This window comes from Haplochromis burtoni, unplaced genomic scaffold (assembly GCF_018398535.1).
Source record: "Haplochromis burtoni strain Fernald_Lab_line unplaced genomic scaffold, NCSU_Asbu1 Contig_129, whole genome shotgun sequence".
NCBI lineage: Eukaryota > Metazoa > Chordata > Actinopteri > Cichliformes > Cichlidae > Haplochromis > Haplochromis burtoni.
Window position 1 is genome coordinate 1,336,910 of NW_024582490.1, and position 20,368 is coordinate 1,357,277.

The window sequence follows — 20,368 nt, forward strand, 5'->3', positions numbered from 1 at the left end:
GCTAACAGATAAACCAATTCATCCTGTGTGTTTAAAGAACTTTGACAGAAGCAGTATGGGCAAAAGTTATTTTATGTCACGCTGCACGAATCGCATCAGCTCTGAAATGAAAGCCGTCTGGCAGCGATACAAAACGGGGAGGAAAAAATAAAAATGGCACAGAGTCTGAGACAGAAGATGAAGGAACACTTTCATCAGATTATTGAAATCCATCGCTGAAGCAAGAGCACAGGAACAGCTCTGTGGAGTGATTAATCAGTGAGTGAGTTATGATTTCAGATCTGTTAAGGTATTGCTTTTGGTGAATGCTGATGGGGAATATTGACTTGCAGAAGGTTTGGATCACCAGGCATTTATGCCAGCGCTTGGAGAGTGCCAAGAACCTGACACCACAATCAAGGGAAGATGAAAGTTGCTATTCATGCCTAGATTTGCTACAGTGAAATGTTTTTCTCTGCGTTAAATCCATCATATTCATTAGGAGCAGTGGGCAGCCACTGTGCAGGCAGCCACCTAGGTCTTTTGGAGATGTAACCTAGGTTTTTTGGGGTGGTGGGAGAAGCTGGAGCTCCTGCAGAAAAGTTGTGTTTAGTGGAGAGCATTTAAATTCCACAGTGAACCCATCGCTGTGAGGCAGCGGTGCTAATCACAGAGCCACCCTCCTCTGAGTCAGATACAAACAGCAGTTCTGTCTGATGCTAAAGAGTTAAGAGACTGTAGGTGGATGAGCTGTTTTGTTGGTGTTCTGTTTCTTTGCTAGTTGTGGAGTGCAAAACAAAGCATTTTCACACTGGGGGATTGAAGAAAATTAGTTGCACACCACCCATAGACATTTCTGGATTACCCACTGAAGAAACACAAAGAAGAGCTTGTCTGGTTTCCTATCAGTTTAAATAAGTCGTAGTCAAAACTTGGCAGAAAACAACTCTATAACCAGGATTTGCCATAGGAGACATTTCGACATGTTGGCATGAGAAACCAGCGTTAATGATGTGAATTAATAGAAGCTGCTTCAGTTTTAGAATTACAAATTACAGAGACAAAAAAGGGCGTGAATATTATGAGTAAAACATGTGCTTTATTAGAATGTCAAGCCAAAAAGTCTCCAGTGAAGAAAGGCCTAACCTGGCCTATTATTGTGCATTGCAACATTTCTTAAGCAAATATAAAAAACAGAAGGCAAAAATAACCAGATGCTACAACATGGGCAGACTGAAACAGATGGCCAGCCACCAGTTTCCATAAAAACATCAATCCATCAACTGCTTCGTCTGATTTTTCCTTCTCACACAAGGCCTACAGTGTATTTATTATTTTTTTCACATGTCTGAGAAAAGCTACTCACTCCAAATTGGATGAAGCGCTCAGCTTTGAGGTTCAGAAGTGCAGAGCTTTAGTATGCTCGCCACTCCTGCCCGACTGTGTCAGCACCCAGCACAGGACGGACTCAACACCCTTTTGGTATTACTGCCTCCTCGATCTTTCCCTGTCTGTCTCGCTCTCTCTTTTCTCTCCTATGTCCTTTCACTAGCTCGTTCTCTCACTCCGTCTCTCTTCACAGGATTGGAGAGATGAACAGCGTGAAAAAGCAAACCTAGACAGAGAAGTGCCAGACCATCTGCCGAGCCAAGGACTTCTCCATTGCAGACAGTGACTGTCTGAACCTTGGCGAGACTAGTTCACGCTGTAGGAATACTGAAGATAATGCTAAAGATAATGAATGCAAGAAGGGAAAGAGTGAGAAAGCTCTAATATCCATCAGACCCAATAACAAATAAGTCATCTTAATGTTTGAATGTCAGTCAGTACTTTGTCCATTAACAGATAAGCCAATCACACTGCAAATTGAAAGGTCACATTTAGGTTATTAAATAAAGGAGCACCCACAAAGCTGCAATGTATATTTAACACTTAGGCAATCACATGTTAATTACATGGTCGGCCTTTAGGCAAAAAATGTGTTTATCTCCCTGTGCTGACGTGCGGTTATGTCCTACATTGAATCACAATTCATAAAAAATGATAATTGCTTTTGATTTGTTTATCTTCTGTAAAAGTGAATATTCCCATCTAATGATGGCTACACAAGAAGACAGGTAAGTGCTAAATATCTGAGGAATCATGAGGTCACCTTGAATTACCTCAACATTTCCTTTCCACTCTGTATGGCAGTTGTTGAGATATCTTGCTTTAGATCAGAGTGATGGCGACACTAACTCTGTATTAGTGACAGTACAGATACCAGAAGCTAATGCTGCTATTTGTGTGATATAGTTATCCAGAGCAATGAGATAACATTGTCCTTGTACAGGAGCCTCTCGCATAGTAGTTCATCATGTTGATTCTTCTTAATCAGTTTATGGCTACTTCCAGGGTTTAATTTGTTCTGCATCCTGTTGAGACAGGATGCAGATCCTCCCAGAGTGCACCACGTACCTCCGTCATCACTATCAATAACGTCTGTAATATTTAATGTTATCCATCCATGCTTTGGTCTGTGAAGGTTCTCAGTCATCCAGGTCATCGTAGTCTAAGGAGCTTGGAAAGAAAAGCGCCTCCATGCTTTTGTTTGAAATTGAAGTTAACTGTAAATCGCTTGTTTCCCTATTCTCGATATATTAGAAGCCTGATGTTGACAAAGATAGACGTCAGTTTTTCAGATCGCACAGTGCTGGCTCAAATGTCTGATGTTCTGCTAAGGGCAAAGTTCTGCTAGGAAACCTTGGGTCCTGCCTGATGTTACTTTGACACGTACCACCTACCTAAGCATTGCTGTAGACTGTGTACAACCTTTCATAGAAATGGTATTCCCTAGGAAAAGACTGTACCTTTTTCAGCCAGACAATGCTACCTGCCACAAAGCAAAAAGAGTTCAGGATGGTTTGAGGAGGACAGCAATGAGTTAGCGGTCTTAACCTGTCCTCCCCAGATCTCAATCCAATCAAGCATCTGTGGGATGTGCTGAAAAAAAAACCATCCAGTCCATGGGTGCCATGCAGTTTATAGGAATTAAAGGATCAGTTGATAATATCTTGGGACTAGACACCATAGCACACCTTCAGGGGTCTAGTGCAGTCCATACCTCAGCAGGTCAGGGCTGTTTTTGCAGCAAAAGGGGGACCAGCAGGCCAACAGTTAAGGCAGGTGGTCTTCATGTCTGGTTGGTGTAGTTTGGTTTCTTTTCCTATATGAATGCAAAGTCAACTTTTGGCCCCAATTCCATTTACCTCTAATGAAGCAGTTCATGCAAGACATTGTTTTGTTTTTTTTCTCCACCTGCTGATCTTAAGTTCATATCAGAATTCTGTGATCATTAAATTTGAATAACTGTTTGTTTTGTTTTTGTTTACAGGGATGCTGTGTAATGTGTTTCAGTCACTTTTTGATGTGTTTCATGACTTCCTCTGTTTCCGGCTGTGCTTGAACAGCACCTTCAGTGGATGGCTAAATTTGCATATTAAGCACTGGTTACATCAAATTGAATAAAATAGTTAATACACAGGGAGAGCAGGTCCACAAATTAATGACAGCTACTAGGAAACTAGGAAAGGATATGAATATAAAAAGAAATTTAGTTCAGGACCAAAAAAATTACTGTCTTTCCTTTTAAACTATCGCCAGGAAAAGGTGAGCTGTGGTTTGCCAGTGCTGGAGAAATTGAACCGAGTCACTTCAGAAGAGAACAGTAATAAACGAGAGCATATCAATATAGAGGATTTTCTTTTATGGAACTTTAAAATAAATTCAAATTAGGAATTCAACAGTCTGTTAAGCAGCATACAAAGAAGTTGCAAGCTGCAAAGAGACAGACAGATTTCAGCAATTCTGGCACCAATGTGGGGGAAGGGAAGTTCCAGATGTTACGACTTATCCAGGGCAGCAGTCATGAGGAAGGACGTCTAATGAGTTTTTCTACTACAGTGAGCATGTTGAAATATAGCTGACTCAAAGTCATATCCCCAGTCCAAATAGACAAGGATACAAATCAAGCCAACGTAGATTATTGCGTACTGCTCCATCTCCTCAGTTTTCTGACTCTCACATACAGAATCTCAACCTGTATGTACTTCTGCATATCCGGGATCATTTCTCCATTGCCTCCAAAATAATGTCTTCTTCAGTTTTAGGTTTTAACAAAAGGAGAAAAAGAAGAAAGAAAGACAGAAATAAAGGAAAATGAGCCAAGTGACCTTTTCTTACAAAAAAAAAGACCACGCTCATGCAGAAACAGCCATCAGTAATCGCCTTTGGATCTATGTGTGAGCTTCATAAGCTACATTGAAACGACAGTATCCCCATATGAGGGTGAAGGTTAATGTGTTGTGAATTTGACCTAATTCTGAGCCTCCACTGTGCTGAAGAGATCACCAACAGAAAACCAACCACAGGGTTATAGCACTCATGCTGCTGTCATTCTGCATAAGCAAACCTCCATATGTCCAATACATGTTTTCCCGTGCTGACGAATTTTATTATGAGGTTTATGTAAGACCACGGACTGTGTTAGCTATCCATTAAAAGCTCAGTCACTCATGCACATATTTCCAGTCTGTTTCATCGATCCTTCTATTGCCAGTCTGTTAATTAGGTTTCTACGCTACAGTATGTGTCCCAGTTTAAAGGCCATATGTAAAGCACAGACCTAATTTCACCATGCTCTATGGAGAATAATATTTAATTTTAGATGTTAATCCATAAGGAAGTCTCTATTAGCAACATGCTAATTTGGTTGCTTCCCAAGTCATACTTTAGCCAAGTTTATCCCCTTTTAATTTCCACATATCTTAATCTATTTACACAATGATGAGGTTGTATATGTCTGACACCAACCTCATTCAAGAACTCACCATGAATTAGAAAGTGAGTCCATCTTCCACGGAAGTTCAAAATAATAAACTTCAGTGTTCTTGCATAGAAATGCACATTAGTTTATGCTTGTAATACTAAAATTAGACTGAAAAATGTGCCTGAAAAACTTCTGCAGTAGATAGAAAGTACATTTAGGTCAAAAATCATTGCCAGGCATTGCCTGTAGTAGTTAGGCCTGAGTTATTTTTCTTTCTCATTTTGTGCACCTGTTTTGCACCAAAATAACCGAAGCCAAAATACTGCACCTAATTTGTCAGCACAAGAGCAAGGCAGCTGATATCAGCAGCAGTCCTGGTAAGCTCTCTGTCCCTCCAAGTTGTGTCATTTAAATGTTGATGTTATCTGCTATGGTTTCAATTGTGTAAGGGCACAGTAGCTTCTATTGCCAAACCATTAAGAGTTTTGCAGTGATGTGATTTTATTGATTGATAGATGGGAACTTCAACCAGCAAATACCTTACTTTTTCCTGTGGTAGCAGAGAAATAAGGCTGTAGGGATGAGGGTTAATTGAGCTATATGTGATATCCTAAATTAAGATAAACTTCAAGGCTTATAATTCTATTATGTTCTGTTTCCTATATGCTGTGAAGGCTGTGGAATCATTGCTTCATTGCTATTCATTAATCCCACTTTTCATTGTCAGGGGCATTGGAAAGGTTGTTATATTGTAAAATATAAATTTTTACAGCCAAAAACATAGGTGTGGTGGTGCTCTTAATGGCTTAATAGAATTACAATTGCAGGTTTAATTCAAATGTAACGAGACAGTATGTTAACCATGCGTCATTCTTTTAACTTGGGGATTATCTATGTTAACCATGGCTATCGGTGGGGATTTCTGGTGTCCCAGAAGAGGTTTAATCCTGAGTTAAAGGGAAATAATCAATAATAAACCTAAAACAATAAAACTGGTTCTTTTATTATTTTAGGTTTAATTCACTAAAGAATAATTTATGTATATTTTTCAGAAAATGCAAAATAACCAAAACAAATCCACAGATTTCTGTTTAATAGGTTCCCAGACTCAAAGGTAATGACGCGTCAATGTATGAACCATGTATCAAAATAAAGAAACTACAAACATAATTGGAGATAAAGTATCTGAATTTCAGGAGCGGGACCACACCTCCAAACACACTCCTTCCGGTTCTCATCTATATATGTTCCCCCAGTTCTACAAGCTGTTCATTCTCGTTTTCGTGCCCCACCGTGCTCCCTCCTCTTTTTAATTCTTTAACTTCTTCACTTCTATTTAGTACATGGGGATCTGCCAGGTCTTCCGGCCTTCCCCAAACTGCAGCTCAATTCAAGTCTCAAGCCTCAAATGAGGACGTGGGCCCAGCAAGTGAAACTTTAAGTAGCCATTTTTTTTCTTTTGTTTCTCTCCTACGCTCTACTTCATCTCTCTCCACGAACCAACTACATAAATAAATGGCATCAGCACAGACCCAGTGAATCCTCCCAGCTGCAGTCACCACCCACGGAGAAAAAAACTAGCAGCTGAAATGCAGACACAGCTGGCTCTCAGCTGGCGAATCCATCTGATAAACAATAAGAGACAAGGAAAATTCATACAGTAAGTCAACATATGGTGCCCATAGGAATTCTGTTAGCTACAGTCTATGTGTCGTCTAGTGCAAAGTATATAGATCTTATTATTAAAAAGTGAGAACAACATTATAAATGTGTCTAGCAAAAAAGATTTTTCGTTCCTTAAAACTTTAAATTAAGATCAATGTTGGGCTTTCTGTAGAAACTGCATAAAGATAATAACTTCTTAAAAATATGTTGATTGCCAGAAAAATGTGTCTAACGTGTTACAGTAATCATAAATGATAATGATTAAAGAGCTATCAACGATTGCAGCAGTTCATATTTGACGTAACTATGAATTCTAAAGCCCAATCGTTTCCAAAAGCTCTTTGTTTCCCGCCTCAATTGTTGTACTGTTCCTTTTTAGACTGGCATGCCCACTGAGTTGCTATAGTGACAGCAAGTGAAACCCAGACACTTGGAGTTAATAACCATTTTTCCAAACATAAGAGCCAATTGACATTAATACCAACGTTTCTCAGCTGTGACCAAAAATATCTGGCAAAAAAAAAAAAAATCTGGGATGATCTTCTGTGAAACAAATCCCAGTAGGCTATAAATTAGAGATGGACCGATCCGATATTACGTATCGGTATCGGTCCGATACTGACCTAAATGACTGGATCGGATATCGGAGAAAAATAAAAAATGTAATCCGATCCATTAAATATCACGAAAGCACCTCACAAAACTTGCAACACGCCGTAACTCACCTGCAGAACGTTAGCACGTCTGGAGCAGTTGCATCACGTGATAGAGCGGCTGTGGCATGCGGGACCTGTCGTGGTCTGGATAGCATTGGAGCTTCGCTACAATGCAATCTCCGCTGCATTTCATCTCCGACAAAGTTATCCCCGAGAGAAGTAAAGCAAGCGTGTAAGTCCATCTCTGAATGTTTGTAAAGCATTCCCACGCTAAGCTTAACGAGCGACTGCCTCTCGCTCTCCGGCTGGTACTTCAATCGTGAAACTGCTTAAATGATCAGCTGATCAGCTTTTCTGTCGCGAGTCCGTCTTTGTTTTTGGCCCACTTCGCACCAGAAAGAGCAAACCAGCGGCTGAACAACAGCAGCACGTTTAAGCTTGATAAGCTGTTGTTAGAATTTATTTAATATTACTTTCTACACCAGGATCTTTTTCTACGTAGCTGACGGCTGGTAACTGTGCAGGGGCGGATCTAGCAAAGTTTAGCCAGGGGGGCCGATGTGCCCTTTTACACTGAACAGGGCCACAAGACATACTTTTCTTTCTTATTCTCATTTAAAATGTCTGAGCTTTTAATAAATAATTATCTGACACCCAAAGTTTTAATTTGATGCAAAATGAATAGAAGTCAATTACTGTATATAGTGACTATTAAGTCTAATATATATACCCTAGTAAGCTATAGTACTTTTTCTTTGGGAAGGTACCATCTGTGCAGTCTGCAATTTTGTTGAAGAAAGATGTTGAATCTATTTAAAATTTCTTGAAAAATAATTGATTTCTGTGCATTTTTTTTCACACTGCATCAAATTAAGGTTGATTACGTCGATTAAGCATCATGAGGTGGGCGTGAGGGGTGGTTCCCTATTTTTTATTTATTTATTTTTGTTGTTGCTGGGAGTTGGAACCCTATTAGTTAGGTTGCTTAATATTTACGCTAAGTACTCTTTAAAATACCAGAATAGGGAGGATGGTGTAGGTTTAAGTTTATTAGATTGATCAGTATTGCTGAACTATGAAATTTTTTTTTTTGCATACAGGTATAACAGAATAGCTTTAGTGTAGTTGTTGTTTTAAACTTGAGTATGAACTTGCAGACTTGCAAAATGCAGCAAGATATTTTAAAAAAACAGTTTTGTTGATTAAAAAACACTATATCGGATTCATATCGGTATCGGCAGATATCCAAATTTATGATATCGGTATCGGTATCGGACATAAGAAAGTGGTATCGTGCCATCTCTACTATAAATCAAACCAGTGGTACAGTGTCATGTTGCGGACCACAAATATATTACTCAGAAGGGAAAAAAAACTTAACCTAGTGCACCAACTAGTGGTTTTTTGAGATCATTAAAACATAAAATTAATGATTTTTTATAAATGTATTTCCTTGATTTTTATACGGAGGAGCTACTAACTTCTCTGGCCGCCTGTTGCAGGGTGTAATCATCCATATGATTCTTATTTTCATATTTTTATACCTGCCAACCTTTCAGAAGATAATACTCTGTTTAAACCACCTGTCTGTAAACCTAAAACACCAATTCCAAAAAGGGACACCAAATTTAGGTACAAACACAGCTGATTTTCATAAACAGAAAACCTGGAACTATAAAGACTTCATCTCATTATGTCATCATCTGCAGTACACAAAATCATGCAAGAGTCCAGGAATCTGAAGAAATCTCTATGTGCACAGGACAAGGTAGACTGGATACTGGTGATCTTCAGGCCCTGCATTAAAAAGATGTAAAAATTCTGTCATGGAAATCACTGCACGTGTGCAATCACTGTCCATCAACACAGCTTGCCATCCACAAATGCAGGTTAAAGTTCTGTCACCGAAAGAAGCTGTATGTGAACGTGATCTAAAAATGGCACGTTCTTCTCTGGCCTAAAGCTAATTTAAAATGAATGAACTTTGCCTATGAAATGGGCAGTTTGAACATCTGGAAAAGGACCATCTATGCTGAACGATATATAGAAGTCTTAGATAAGTACACCCTCCCATCCAGGCAACAACTTTTTCAGGGACGGTCTTTCGTATTTTAGCAAGACACTGTTAAAACATACTGCATCTATTACAATAACATGGCTTTGTAGGAGAAGAATCTAGGCACTGAGTTTACCTGCCTCATTGTAGATTTTTACTTTGAACGGGGGTTGTATTTGTCTAAATACAACACCAACCACAAAAAGTCACTTGTATAGCATAAAAAACCCAACAACTTTTACCTCATGTTTCAAATGACACAAATGTGACCAAAAAAGCAACACTACCACTCCATAGTCAGAGAGACTGCTGAAATTGAACTCAGGTTTCTGCTACGCTGTTTTCTTTCTCCTCCACCTCCTGATTCCTGATCTTTCTAAATTACAACTGAGCTCTAACAAGCCCTACTATTAAAATGTGTTGCTTTGGCTAAACTCATGTAACAAACTGCTGACACACAAGGCTTTACGTGTGCCTTAAAGTTGACGCTTTCATCATGAATTGCAGCCTTTATAAGGAGCTTATAGGAAGCTGCAACTATTCTCATCCCTCTCATCCCATTTTCATGAGAGCAGGCTGTACCACATTCTTAACCCAGGGGGGTGAAAGACTGTCATTCAATAATGGTTCCTTTTGGCACCGGTTGGCTGAGGCTCTAGCAATATTGGATTTTGTGTCTTAATGGTTTTCATTCAAGGATCAAAAAGTCAGCAGTAGGATATTTTGGGCTTTGATTTGTTACGTTTTGAGTCACTCTTCAGGGTTGAGCGGTAAAAACTACCGTGTTACTTTTAGAAGAAGGTAGTAGTTTGGGTCAAAATATGCTGGATACTAAAATAGTCCATGTGAGATGAGCTGGAAGGCACAGATCTATCTCAGTGTTCTCTAAACCCAGCACATCAGGCAGGGACGCAAGTATGTGACAGCAGTATTTGACACTCTGAGATCGATGCGCTCGCTCATCAGTTTGTACAGACCTAACTAAAATCCATTTGAATACTTTCGATGTGTCTTATTTGTAACAGCACTGAGCAGACTGTGACACAGATTGTTATGAGAGGAAAACGAGTGGGAATAGTAGAAACATGTGGTAAGAAACTGGCACAAAAAAAAGAACTAACGTTTTCTTTGTTTCAGAAACGAATCTCTATATTTACACTGTGATTAGTGCCCATGGGCAAAATACAGAGCTGAATTTGACCCCGATGAACTCTAATGGGGAATGTCTGAGTGTTTGTGTGTGTGTGAGCGCGAGTGTGGGTGGAAGTATCATCCTCCATGGATGTGCTCTCCCTAGCTGCCCTACTCCTCACTCACTGCTCTCTTATGTTCACTCAGCTTTTTAGTGCCGCCATATTCAGCATAGAATACCTGAAGTATGAAGCATGTTTGCAGGAATGCATAATGTGCATGTTTAAATGTAACATACACAAGACAGTCCCAGTGCATCATACCTGAATCACAAAACATTATGCATCTGCATTGTGTGTTGTCCCTGCACAAGCATGCTAGAAAGAATAACACAGCGCAGATATTGTCAGCCTCACACCTAAGAATGTGATAGCATTGTGCAAAATGTTTCCATGATACTTCCATGACAGCTTGGTCTCAAGGCAGCTGCTGTTTTTGCAAGAAAATGGACCACCCTGAGTCTGCAGTGCCACTGCAAAGCCCTGCATGGGCATGCATGCACTGCTGCAGGTGCAATCACAGTGATGCATCAGAGAAAAGTGAGTTATTCTTCAAAGCACAAAGCCACCAATGGTCAAAATGCCAAAGTCAAGCCTTCAAACCACAAACCAGTTATTTTATTTTATAAAGCCAAAATCTATCTTCATATGAATGCCTGACAGCATCTCCTAAGTCATCAAGTCAGAATCCAGTATTGCAGGGTGAAAAACAAGCCCAAATCATGTGTAAACCCTAGAAATGGCTGTGTGGGAAAATTCCAGTAGATCAGCAGTTTCTGAAATAATCAGACGAGCCAATCTGAGACCAGGAACCATGCCACCTTCAGTCACTTAAATCTCCTTTCTGCTCAGAACCTTAACATGACCATACTGACACGCCTAAATGCACTGGGTTGCAGCTACAGTATGTAATTGGATGATTGTATATGTGCGTTAATGAGCAGTTGGCCCAATAAAGCTGCCCATAAAGTGGCCATGTTTATACTTTGCTCAAAACACTTACTATCAGTTTCTCCATGCACGCAAAAAATAAATAAAAACATACACCATAAATGCTAAACATTTTACTTTGAAACTGAAATATTTCATCTTACATCTGACAAAAAGGCTGCACACACTGGACAGTGTTGAGAATAGTTTTTGCTACCAATCTCCCACTTACACTCGACAATACACACTTGCACTTACAAAGTAAAGCCCCCTTCTCTCTGGAGTTACTTATTTCTTTGTCCGCAGGCCTACAAACAGGAAGCACATCCTATGTGTTGATTCTACAGACTACACAAACACACACGGGATGTACATTCAATCTCAGCTGCTGTGGAATAGGAATGCTCATAATGGTCAGCCTCTACTCTGTTTTTATCTCCCTCCGGACGATGTTCACAAATAATTTCACATGATTTTGGCTTTTTTCATTTCAGCAGCTTCCCAAAGGGGAATCTAAAAATGAACACTCATATCCAACTTAGCCACACCAAAGCTTTCTCCTGCACACTTTGCCCAATGTATTCAAGTCATATTTTGAGAAGAAGGTCATCTGCTATAAAGGAGCCTGCGCTGTGTGAAAGCGTTTGCAGTTGAGGAATGATTTATGCAGTGACACAAGGAAAGAAGAGTTTCCCAACTTTTGGAAATCTACTTCAGGTTTTTCACACAGAATTGAAAAGCACAGATTTCACAGACACTTGCACGTACCGACACGTACACACAGAGCAGCGTAAGGAAGCTTTCTGACAGGCAATGAGCTCATGAGATCTGAATGTCTTCCTGTGGTGAATGCTTTTCTGTGGCTTTCTCACAACTATTCCCCTATTTTCCTCTATTTTCTCACACTTTTTTTGTCAGCTCCTGCTCCTCATGCAACTTACTCCCCTATGTTAATTCTTTTATCTGCTCCATTTAGAGTGAATATTTAAAGAAAAAAGCCTAATTCTGGATTTAGCATTCTTAATCCACTAAGCTGTTGTGTATTTTTCCTGCTTCAGGAAAAGCAGGTTTTGGTGTTGCTAGGTTAGTGATTTAGCATTTAGTTTAATGTTCCAGTCTGTGTGTCAAGGTGTGTGTGTGTTAGTTAGTGAGCATGCAGGGTAAACATTACCCCTGACAAATGGCCAGTGGTCTAAATCAGACTCAATTAAGATTTATGGTGGGCGAGGTGCCGCTACGTAAGAATTTAGGCAGTTTGAGTGTGGATTTCTGTGTGTGCGCGTGTGTCAGCCTTCTCTGCAGCAAGTGTTTATTTTCTCTTTCACTTGGACATGTTAAGTCCCTATTATCAGCATGTCTACTGAGAAAAAAAATATCTAGCTTCCATACCTTGAAATAGATCTGGAATTGCTTTCTGCTATAAGAGACTTAACTGCCGTACAGTTAACAGCAGAAGCTGTACCATAAACACTCTGAAAATGGCTTTCAGACGTCTTTCCCACCACATGTGTGCTTGACATTAGAGCAGCGTGGGCCTCCTTCATAATTGGGGTGTTTGCAGATATGTAATTGCAAACACACTCAACACAGCTGGAATGCTGCTTTGAATTATATTCGATTCGTGTCAGGAAGTTAGATGTAAAGCCTTCGCTTGAGACTAAAGTGCATTTATATGCGTGCGCTCGCGTACTTTATGAGGACTGAGATTTAGATGTAAGCGTATTTGTGTGCCCTGTTGGGCCAGACATCATTTATCACCACATGGTGTTAGCTGAGGATCATTTTTACTGGTCTGTAAAGGAACCAAAAAACAAAACAGGGGGTACACCAGGGGCCGCTCTTGCCCCTCCCTATCTTGGTCACTCATCTCTTCCCTCAGCGTCCCTCTGTCCTTCTTCCTGCCCCCTCACCAGTCCTGGCAGACTGCCCTTTCTGTGGTAACTTACCAAAAACAAGTGGACCATTTAAGGGATTTCAGCTTTTTAATCAAGTGGGTATTCAAGAGAACAGTGCTAATGGTCTGTGGAAAAAATTTCTAAAGTGGTACCTTTCTTTAATGCACTGTGGCACATTTGGATAGTCTGATAAATGCTCAGAAATTGCTTAAAATTTGAAATAGAATTCTTTCCATCTGTGCTTTTACTGCCCAGCGTCTCTGGCTGGAGGTCATTTGGCAGATCAAGGGCTGGGTGACCTCAGTATTCTGAAGAGGTTTGTTTCTTTCACAGAGAATTCCCGTTGTGGCTAATATGACTCTCCCATGTGTCCTATGGACAGAGAGTAAAACTAAAACTGACAGGAAGGTAACTCTGGGCAACGATCAATGCTGAAGCGAGCGTCTGTTGCCCCCTGCATTGCTGGAGGACTCTGAAGAGGTCTTTTATGAAGCAAACCAAAGGCAGAGTGGTTTCACTGTCTGAGCACGGAGTAGCTGTGAGCCACAGGGTTTTTTTTGGCTAAAGCCTTAATTTTGAGGTAAAAACACAGCAGGTAAACTGTTTAGGTTTTTTTCCCATTTGCTGGTATTACCAGATCTCTAATATTCTATGCTCATCTGATAGTAATTTGTGTTTCCCATCAGCCTACGCATAACACGTCTGCCAGTTCACATTTGTGCCATCCCATCTATGTCCACGGGCTCATCACACACACAGACGGACACGTAATCACACAGCAAATGAGAACATAGTGTCCAGATATAGTAATGATAATTTCAAGCTGTTCCCTGATGTGGTAGCAAGCGCAAGTATGCTTTCTGCGCTGCCTGCTGAGAGCAGCATGCTGTGTGCAGAACGAAGCAGCTCGCTCAAGAAAAGCATTGTTTTAATTTTTTATGTATTTTCTAATCTGTGGATAAAATGTGAAATAACTCATCACAGCATTTATGATTTGGTATGCTGACCTCTAATGGATTACCCACAAAATATCTTTAAGGTGATTTCTGGTGGAAGATAAAAGATACAACTCCTAAACTGAATAAACTTCTATAATTGAATGCTGTATAATTGTAAGTGTATTAATTACTCTGTGAGAAGCACATGTTTTGCTTTACTTATTTATTCTTTCTTTTTCTCTTTTTTTGGGGGTAAAACACACTAAAACACTAGTTTCCTGTTAGGGATCCATCAGAAAGTGTTTCATAACAATGAGGCTTTTCTGTGTGGATTTTGCATGTTTTCCCTGTACTTGTTTGGGTTTTCTCCCAGTCCTTCCTTTTACTCCAAAAGCCCATAGATGCAAACATGATAGATTAATCTGTGATTCTAAATTAGCCTGGTCAATAGTGAATGGTCAGTCTCTGTGTGCTTGACCTGCAACAGAGTGGTCACATGTCTACAGTGAGCACTGCAACTCACGCAATGTGGTCTGAATACAACCAAAGTTGCGAGGATGACTAAAACTGCTTCACACTGGAAGCAATTTGCTTGTTGTATTGCTTTGAAGATGACAGCTGGTCACATGTGGGTATTTTTCATATGTCTTGATCCTTGGTTTCAAAACATAAAGGAATGACGTTTGACTCAAGATTTTTGCACAGTACTGTACATACTTACTTGTTGTATGTGTTTATTTTCACAGCACTGATTTTTAGACTCAGCTTCTGAGTCTTCTGACTCACTTACATGTGGTTGCAAAAGTACTTCCATACCTATAAAAGTCTATTGGACCTCTGAAAACACTATTATTGACGGCATGGCCTCAGTCACTTATTTTAGGTTATATTGAATAAAAATTTGAGTCCATTTTGCAAATGTTGTACATATGTTTCAGAAAGGAGGATTATCTGGGATATTATTGGCTAATGACTGATGATTAACAAGTTGAGCATACAGTTTTGCAGCCAGAACAATAAAATAGCAACGGCCATAAAAATCGAGTTTTTAAAAAGGGACTTCACAAACCTAATGTTTGCCTTTTACTGTTTAATTCATTTTAAATATGTTAAAAAATATCTGTTATTTTTAAACGGTATGTTTTAATATTGACTGTCAAAAAATTAATATAATTAATTTCGCAGTGCTGCATGGTATGTCTGTATAACAGCTGCTACACTTAGCATTTTTATAACATTGATAAAAGTAAAGCATTGAGGCAGGAAAAATAAATTTTGTGTCTGTTACAATAGAGTACAGGTTGAGATTGATTTAATGGAACACTGAGTCGAAGATCGATTTTAACTGGTGGTTTCAACAGAGCTTTCAAATGGAGTGAGTGAAACCTACATTTGGCGATTTTGACAAACTCAACATTTCTCTACACATTTTGTGTGCTCGCAAAACTGAAATGTTCTTATTTAATTCTGATTCACCCCTTTAGCAATTCAATTCACCTCTCCACAGAAATGACATGTTAAGCAGACTTAACAGATGGTTTCCTCTTCCTGAGCCCGGATCTGCTGGAGAGTTCTTCCTGTTAAAAGGGAGTTTTTCCTTCCTACTGTCTCCAAGTGCTTGCTCATAGAAGATCATCTGAGTGTTTTCTCTGTATTACTGTAAGAGCTTTACCTCAAAATATAAAGCACCTTGAGTGACAGTTGCTGTGATTTGGAGCTATATAAATAAAATTAAATTGATTAAAAAAGTTTATGTTGGGTCCCACCCACTTAATTTTGTCAGCGTTTATTTGCTTGAAGTTTCTGAAAATCTTCACTATCTATGGTCTTTAGTCTCCACATTGCTGCAAGTTGCTTCCAGTGTGTACATACCTCTTAAAAACTCAGGGATGGATCGATTTCAAATGAAAACAAACATGAAGGCGAGACGAGTAGATATTTCTAAAATAATTCTTTTGCATTTTGAGAAATAACTCTACTAAGTTGTAGATCACTTGCTCCTTAGCAACTCTGTAGCGTAAAAATATTGCTGTAGAATAGTTGCACACAGGGCATTAATTCTGCTCGTAAACCAACAGCATAATAAAGTTATACAGTTTAGAGATGCCCTCAGGTATTTACAAATCATATCAATCTGAGGTATTATGCTATTTGGTAGCATAATAGCTGGTAGCATTTGGCCCAAAGAAATTATTCTAAAGTGTCAGTCTTTGAAAGCTTAAGAGCTTATGGCTCTGTCTCACAGAGAACTCAGTCCAGTGAGGCCATGTTTGAAAGCAAAGGCTGTGGATTTAAACGTGCAATGACCTATTTTCTCTGTCAGCATTTTAAAAGACTGAACGGTAGCTTCTCACTCTGTCAGCTCAATGTGAAAGCAACGCACTTCTTTGACCTTTACAATGATCATTTTCTGGTTGGTGGACCTTCTTCATAGCAACCGCTGTTTCTCAATTACATCCAGGAGTTCCTGTAGTTCCGACAACTTTCATTACCCTCAAATCAAATACATACTTTTTATGGAATGAACAATAACAAGTATAGCTATTTTTGGTTGTTAGATAAATCTAAAGTCATATATTACCACTGTATTTCTTCTTTTGTCCTACTTAATAGGATAAGGATTAAAATGTTTATAATGTACTAAAATAGAGAAAATAGATTTTAACAGCCCTTGCCGTGTTGATTAATATTTTTAATAATCAAATATGCAGATGTGCTCTTTGATGTTTAGAAATGATCCACATTCTGTTGTGTTTTTGACATACTGGTGCTCAGGAGGCAGCATAAGTGAGCTGTGCTTCACTGCTGTTTAAAGAGAGCATTACTGCAACTGTGTAAATAGCTACACTCTTATTTCAGCTCCACACTTTTTAAATAAACAGCGAGGAAAGGCAATGCAGATCTTGGTCTGATACTAAAGAGGAATCTCAAGGCTTTCCTGTCCACAATATTGTCAGTCTGCATCTATGCGCTGAGGGGAAGAAGGGTGTTTAGCCCCGTCAGCATAGAGGCCCTTGTCCTGTATCCTTCCCAAGGTGACTTCTCTGCTGTTGGCAGGCAGAGCCATGAACACAGCTCCCAAGACTCTCCCTCTCTCTTCTCTTTCTCTCCCTTCTTCTCCCACACACCCATCAGCGTTTAGATACCACCGGGTAAAACGCTTTCATACCTTTTTTTTTTTTAAAAAAAAAGGCAAAACAAGGTTTTTTTTTTCAATTTTTTTCTCTCACTTCCTCCTCCTCACATCATTTCCATAATTACAGGTAAGAAAAAAGCGTCATATTCATTACATTTCTTTTCAGTGCTTTGCGTCTTGTCTACAGTCAGATTTTGGTTATGGCTAAGTGCCAACACATGAGCACCTGACCTTTTCCTCTTTCAGTTCTCATAGTGGAGAACGTCCACCTACGCAGCAGCACACACACACACACACCTCCCACACAAACTCTCTCTCACACACAAACACTCACACACATACACACACACACATACACACACACACTGGCAGCAAAATTGTGCTTTGAGAGCAACTGTCTGTGAATCTGTGCAGGTTTGTGTTGGAGATTGCATCCTGGAAATGCAGACCTCTTCATTTTCTATTACCAACACTTTTTGGTGGAACATGGAGGTGTGTGACCACAAGTGTGTGTAAATAGGCCATTATCCCATGTCTACAGTAGGTCATCTATTTCAGTCCAGGTTAATTCTCTACATGGGAGAAGGTGTGCTAATTTCCTCTCTCTGTCTGTCTGTCTCTCTCTCTGCATGTGTTTGTGTGCTAAATTGATTAAGAGGATTCGAGTCGCCGATGAACGTCAACACAAACTACGACCACCACCACACACTTAGGTGCACATGAACTCTTACCCTACTTTAAGATTAGCTTTAGGCTGCTAATACACACAAACACATTTGTTGTCAGTTGAGAGAACAGCATAATGCCCCAAAATGTATATCCCCAGAGGATGCACCATTATTCCCACCATATTTCTGTTTGCCTAACCCCACCCCTTCACCTAACTTTAACCAAAAAGTCTTTATTTTCAGATTTGTCTAATCCTTAATAAGGCTAGAGTTCCCCTGATGTCTGAACAATATTTTTTGCATTTTACTTTTACACTTGTTCATTAGGCAGATTATTTCACTCCAATCACTGGAAAAACGTAAATATAATCCAAGGCACATCAGATCAGGGTGAAGTCACACTGATGCCACTAACAGTTGAGATGTGTTTACATGTGAAGGACATGGACTAAGCATCCATGTAAGCTATAATTTGCTAAAAGTAATGTTTCTGCATATTAGTGTTACATGTGATTATTCGTGAAAGCAACCACAGAGCTTTCAAACATGCTTTATTCCCACAGTTGCTAGCAAACAACACAAATTGCTTTCAACCTCATGATTTGATTCTCATGTTTTATAATGAAAGAAACATGCCAAACATGTTAACAGCCCATTATTAGCACCACATCAGTCCAACATGCATGATAACAGCTTGCAAAGCATCCGCTTTGTTACTAGACGCCAGGCCTCCAACTGGATTGCATCTTCGACTTTTTGAATGAACTTTAAATAGTTTCTATGCAGATAAAAGAATGACTTCTCATCCCAGAATGAACTGTTGCTGACCCGTAATGTAATGCAGTTAGGGTAAGAGAATGTCAATTATTGTAGTCTTATTAAAACCATACATGACATACATCCTCAGGCAGCAACATCCTGACAACCAGCTTCTATACAGGAACTCCAACACTACTCAAAAACACACATGCATGAGAAAAAAATAATGCTTTCGGTCTCCTCAGCGCATCCCTGAGCCAAATTGTGTGGAGATCCTAAAAGTTGTTCCAGATCCGAAGCGGTCTTACCTTTGTGACAGTCATGCAGAATCAGTGGGTGAGGAGCAGGCCGGTGTCCCCTTCAAGCAAAGAGCAATGCCGCAGGAGTGGCAAAGTGATGAGGAGGAGAGGAGGGCAGCTCTGCTGAATATGCACACAAGGAGAGGGAGGGAGAGAGACAGAGAGAGAGAGAGAGAGGAAAGAGGAGGGGACAGACAGGTTAGTGTGTCTGGCTCACTAAGTACGGAAGGGCTGATTGCTGCTGCAGTGAAGTAATGGCTGGCAGTCGACGTGTGGTTGGTTACTACAACAGGGAAAAGCTCCCTGCTAAGATACACCCCTCCCTCCTCCCTCCCCAGCTGCCCGCACGCACACACAAACACACGCACATGCGGATGATGTGCTCAAAGCCTGACTGCACTACTCTCTCTCACTGTCTATCACAATATGATTAGTGATGGGCTAATACAGATTACTGATTATTAGCAGTGAGGCAAGGCTGCGGGAGGAGGCGGGAGCAGAGACCCCGGGATAGGAGAGGACTGCAGAAATAGAGACGGAGGGAGGGAGGGGAGTCAGATGCTGTGTCGCAGTCTGCTACTCAGGCATGGAGCCGGCTGCACGTCATCTGCCGTGTGCGTGTGTGTGCCTAAGTGTGTGAACGACACAGGAAATAATGAGGGGAGACAAGAGTCTGTTAGATATTTGCACCAAGTTCAGACTACACTGAAGGGATGTTAATTCTACATATAAAACCATAAAGGAGTCCTTGGCAGATACAAATGGACACACAGGTAAAAGTTGTAGAAGCTCCACCTTGGAGGACACCAACTAATCTAATATTCATGCATACTATAACCTAATGGTGAACCGTGGCAGAACTTAGCTTTCAGTGGATATCGTCATCTGGTTTTGCCAAATTATGCTGTTGTAAATGAATGCGTTACAAACCAAGAAAAACATTTGATGAGGAACATAAGTGATCATCAGTCAGATTTGGCCCTAATGCTAACAACACCTCACTGCCTTATTACTCCAATTACTTTAACTTTGATTGATTTTCTCAAAGAAATTTGAGAGTCTATGACGTCTTCACGTTGGAGTACGTTTCTTAGCATTTCTCACCCTGAGTGTCTCAGTGTAGTAGCACAAAGGCATCCACCCACACTCACAGAATAACAGATCTTTGTCATACTAACTGGCTGAATAGAGGGATGCTAGAGACAGGCCAAGATTCCAGCTCAGTTACCATGGCTTAGATTCCCGAATAGCTGAGTGAGACTCTTCTCTAGTGGCTGCGAGCCACAACACAGTCTTTGTTTTGCCCATTTATGTGTAACAACTTGCGTTTATGTGCGTGCGTGTGTGTACTGTAAGTGTCTGTACATGCTGGAGTTAAGGTTACTGAGAC

General features: G+C 40.1%; 1 protein-coding gene across 1 annotated transcript in view; it reads right to left on the reverse strand.

Annotated features, from left to right (window-relative positions):
- Positions 1–19,305, reverse strand: part of coro2ba (coronin, actin binding protein, 2Ba) — a 43,338-nt gene extending 24,033 nt beyond the window's left edge. The window contains exon 1 of the mRNA XM_005930434.3: positions 18,988–19,305. Within this exon, the coding sequence (XP_005930496.1) occupies positions 18,988–19,002 (15 nt within the window). The 5' untranslated portion in view covers positions 19,003–19,305. The remainder of the gene's footprint in view (positions 1–18,987) is intronic.
- Positions 19,306–20,368: the final 1,063 nt, after the last annotated feature.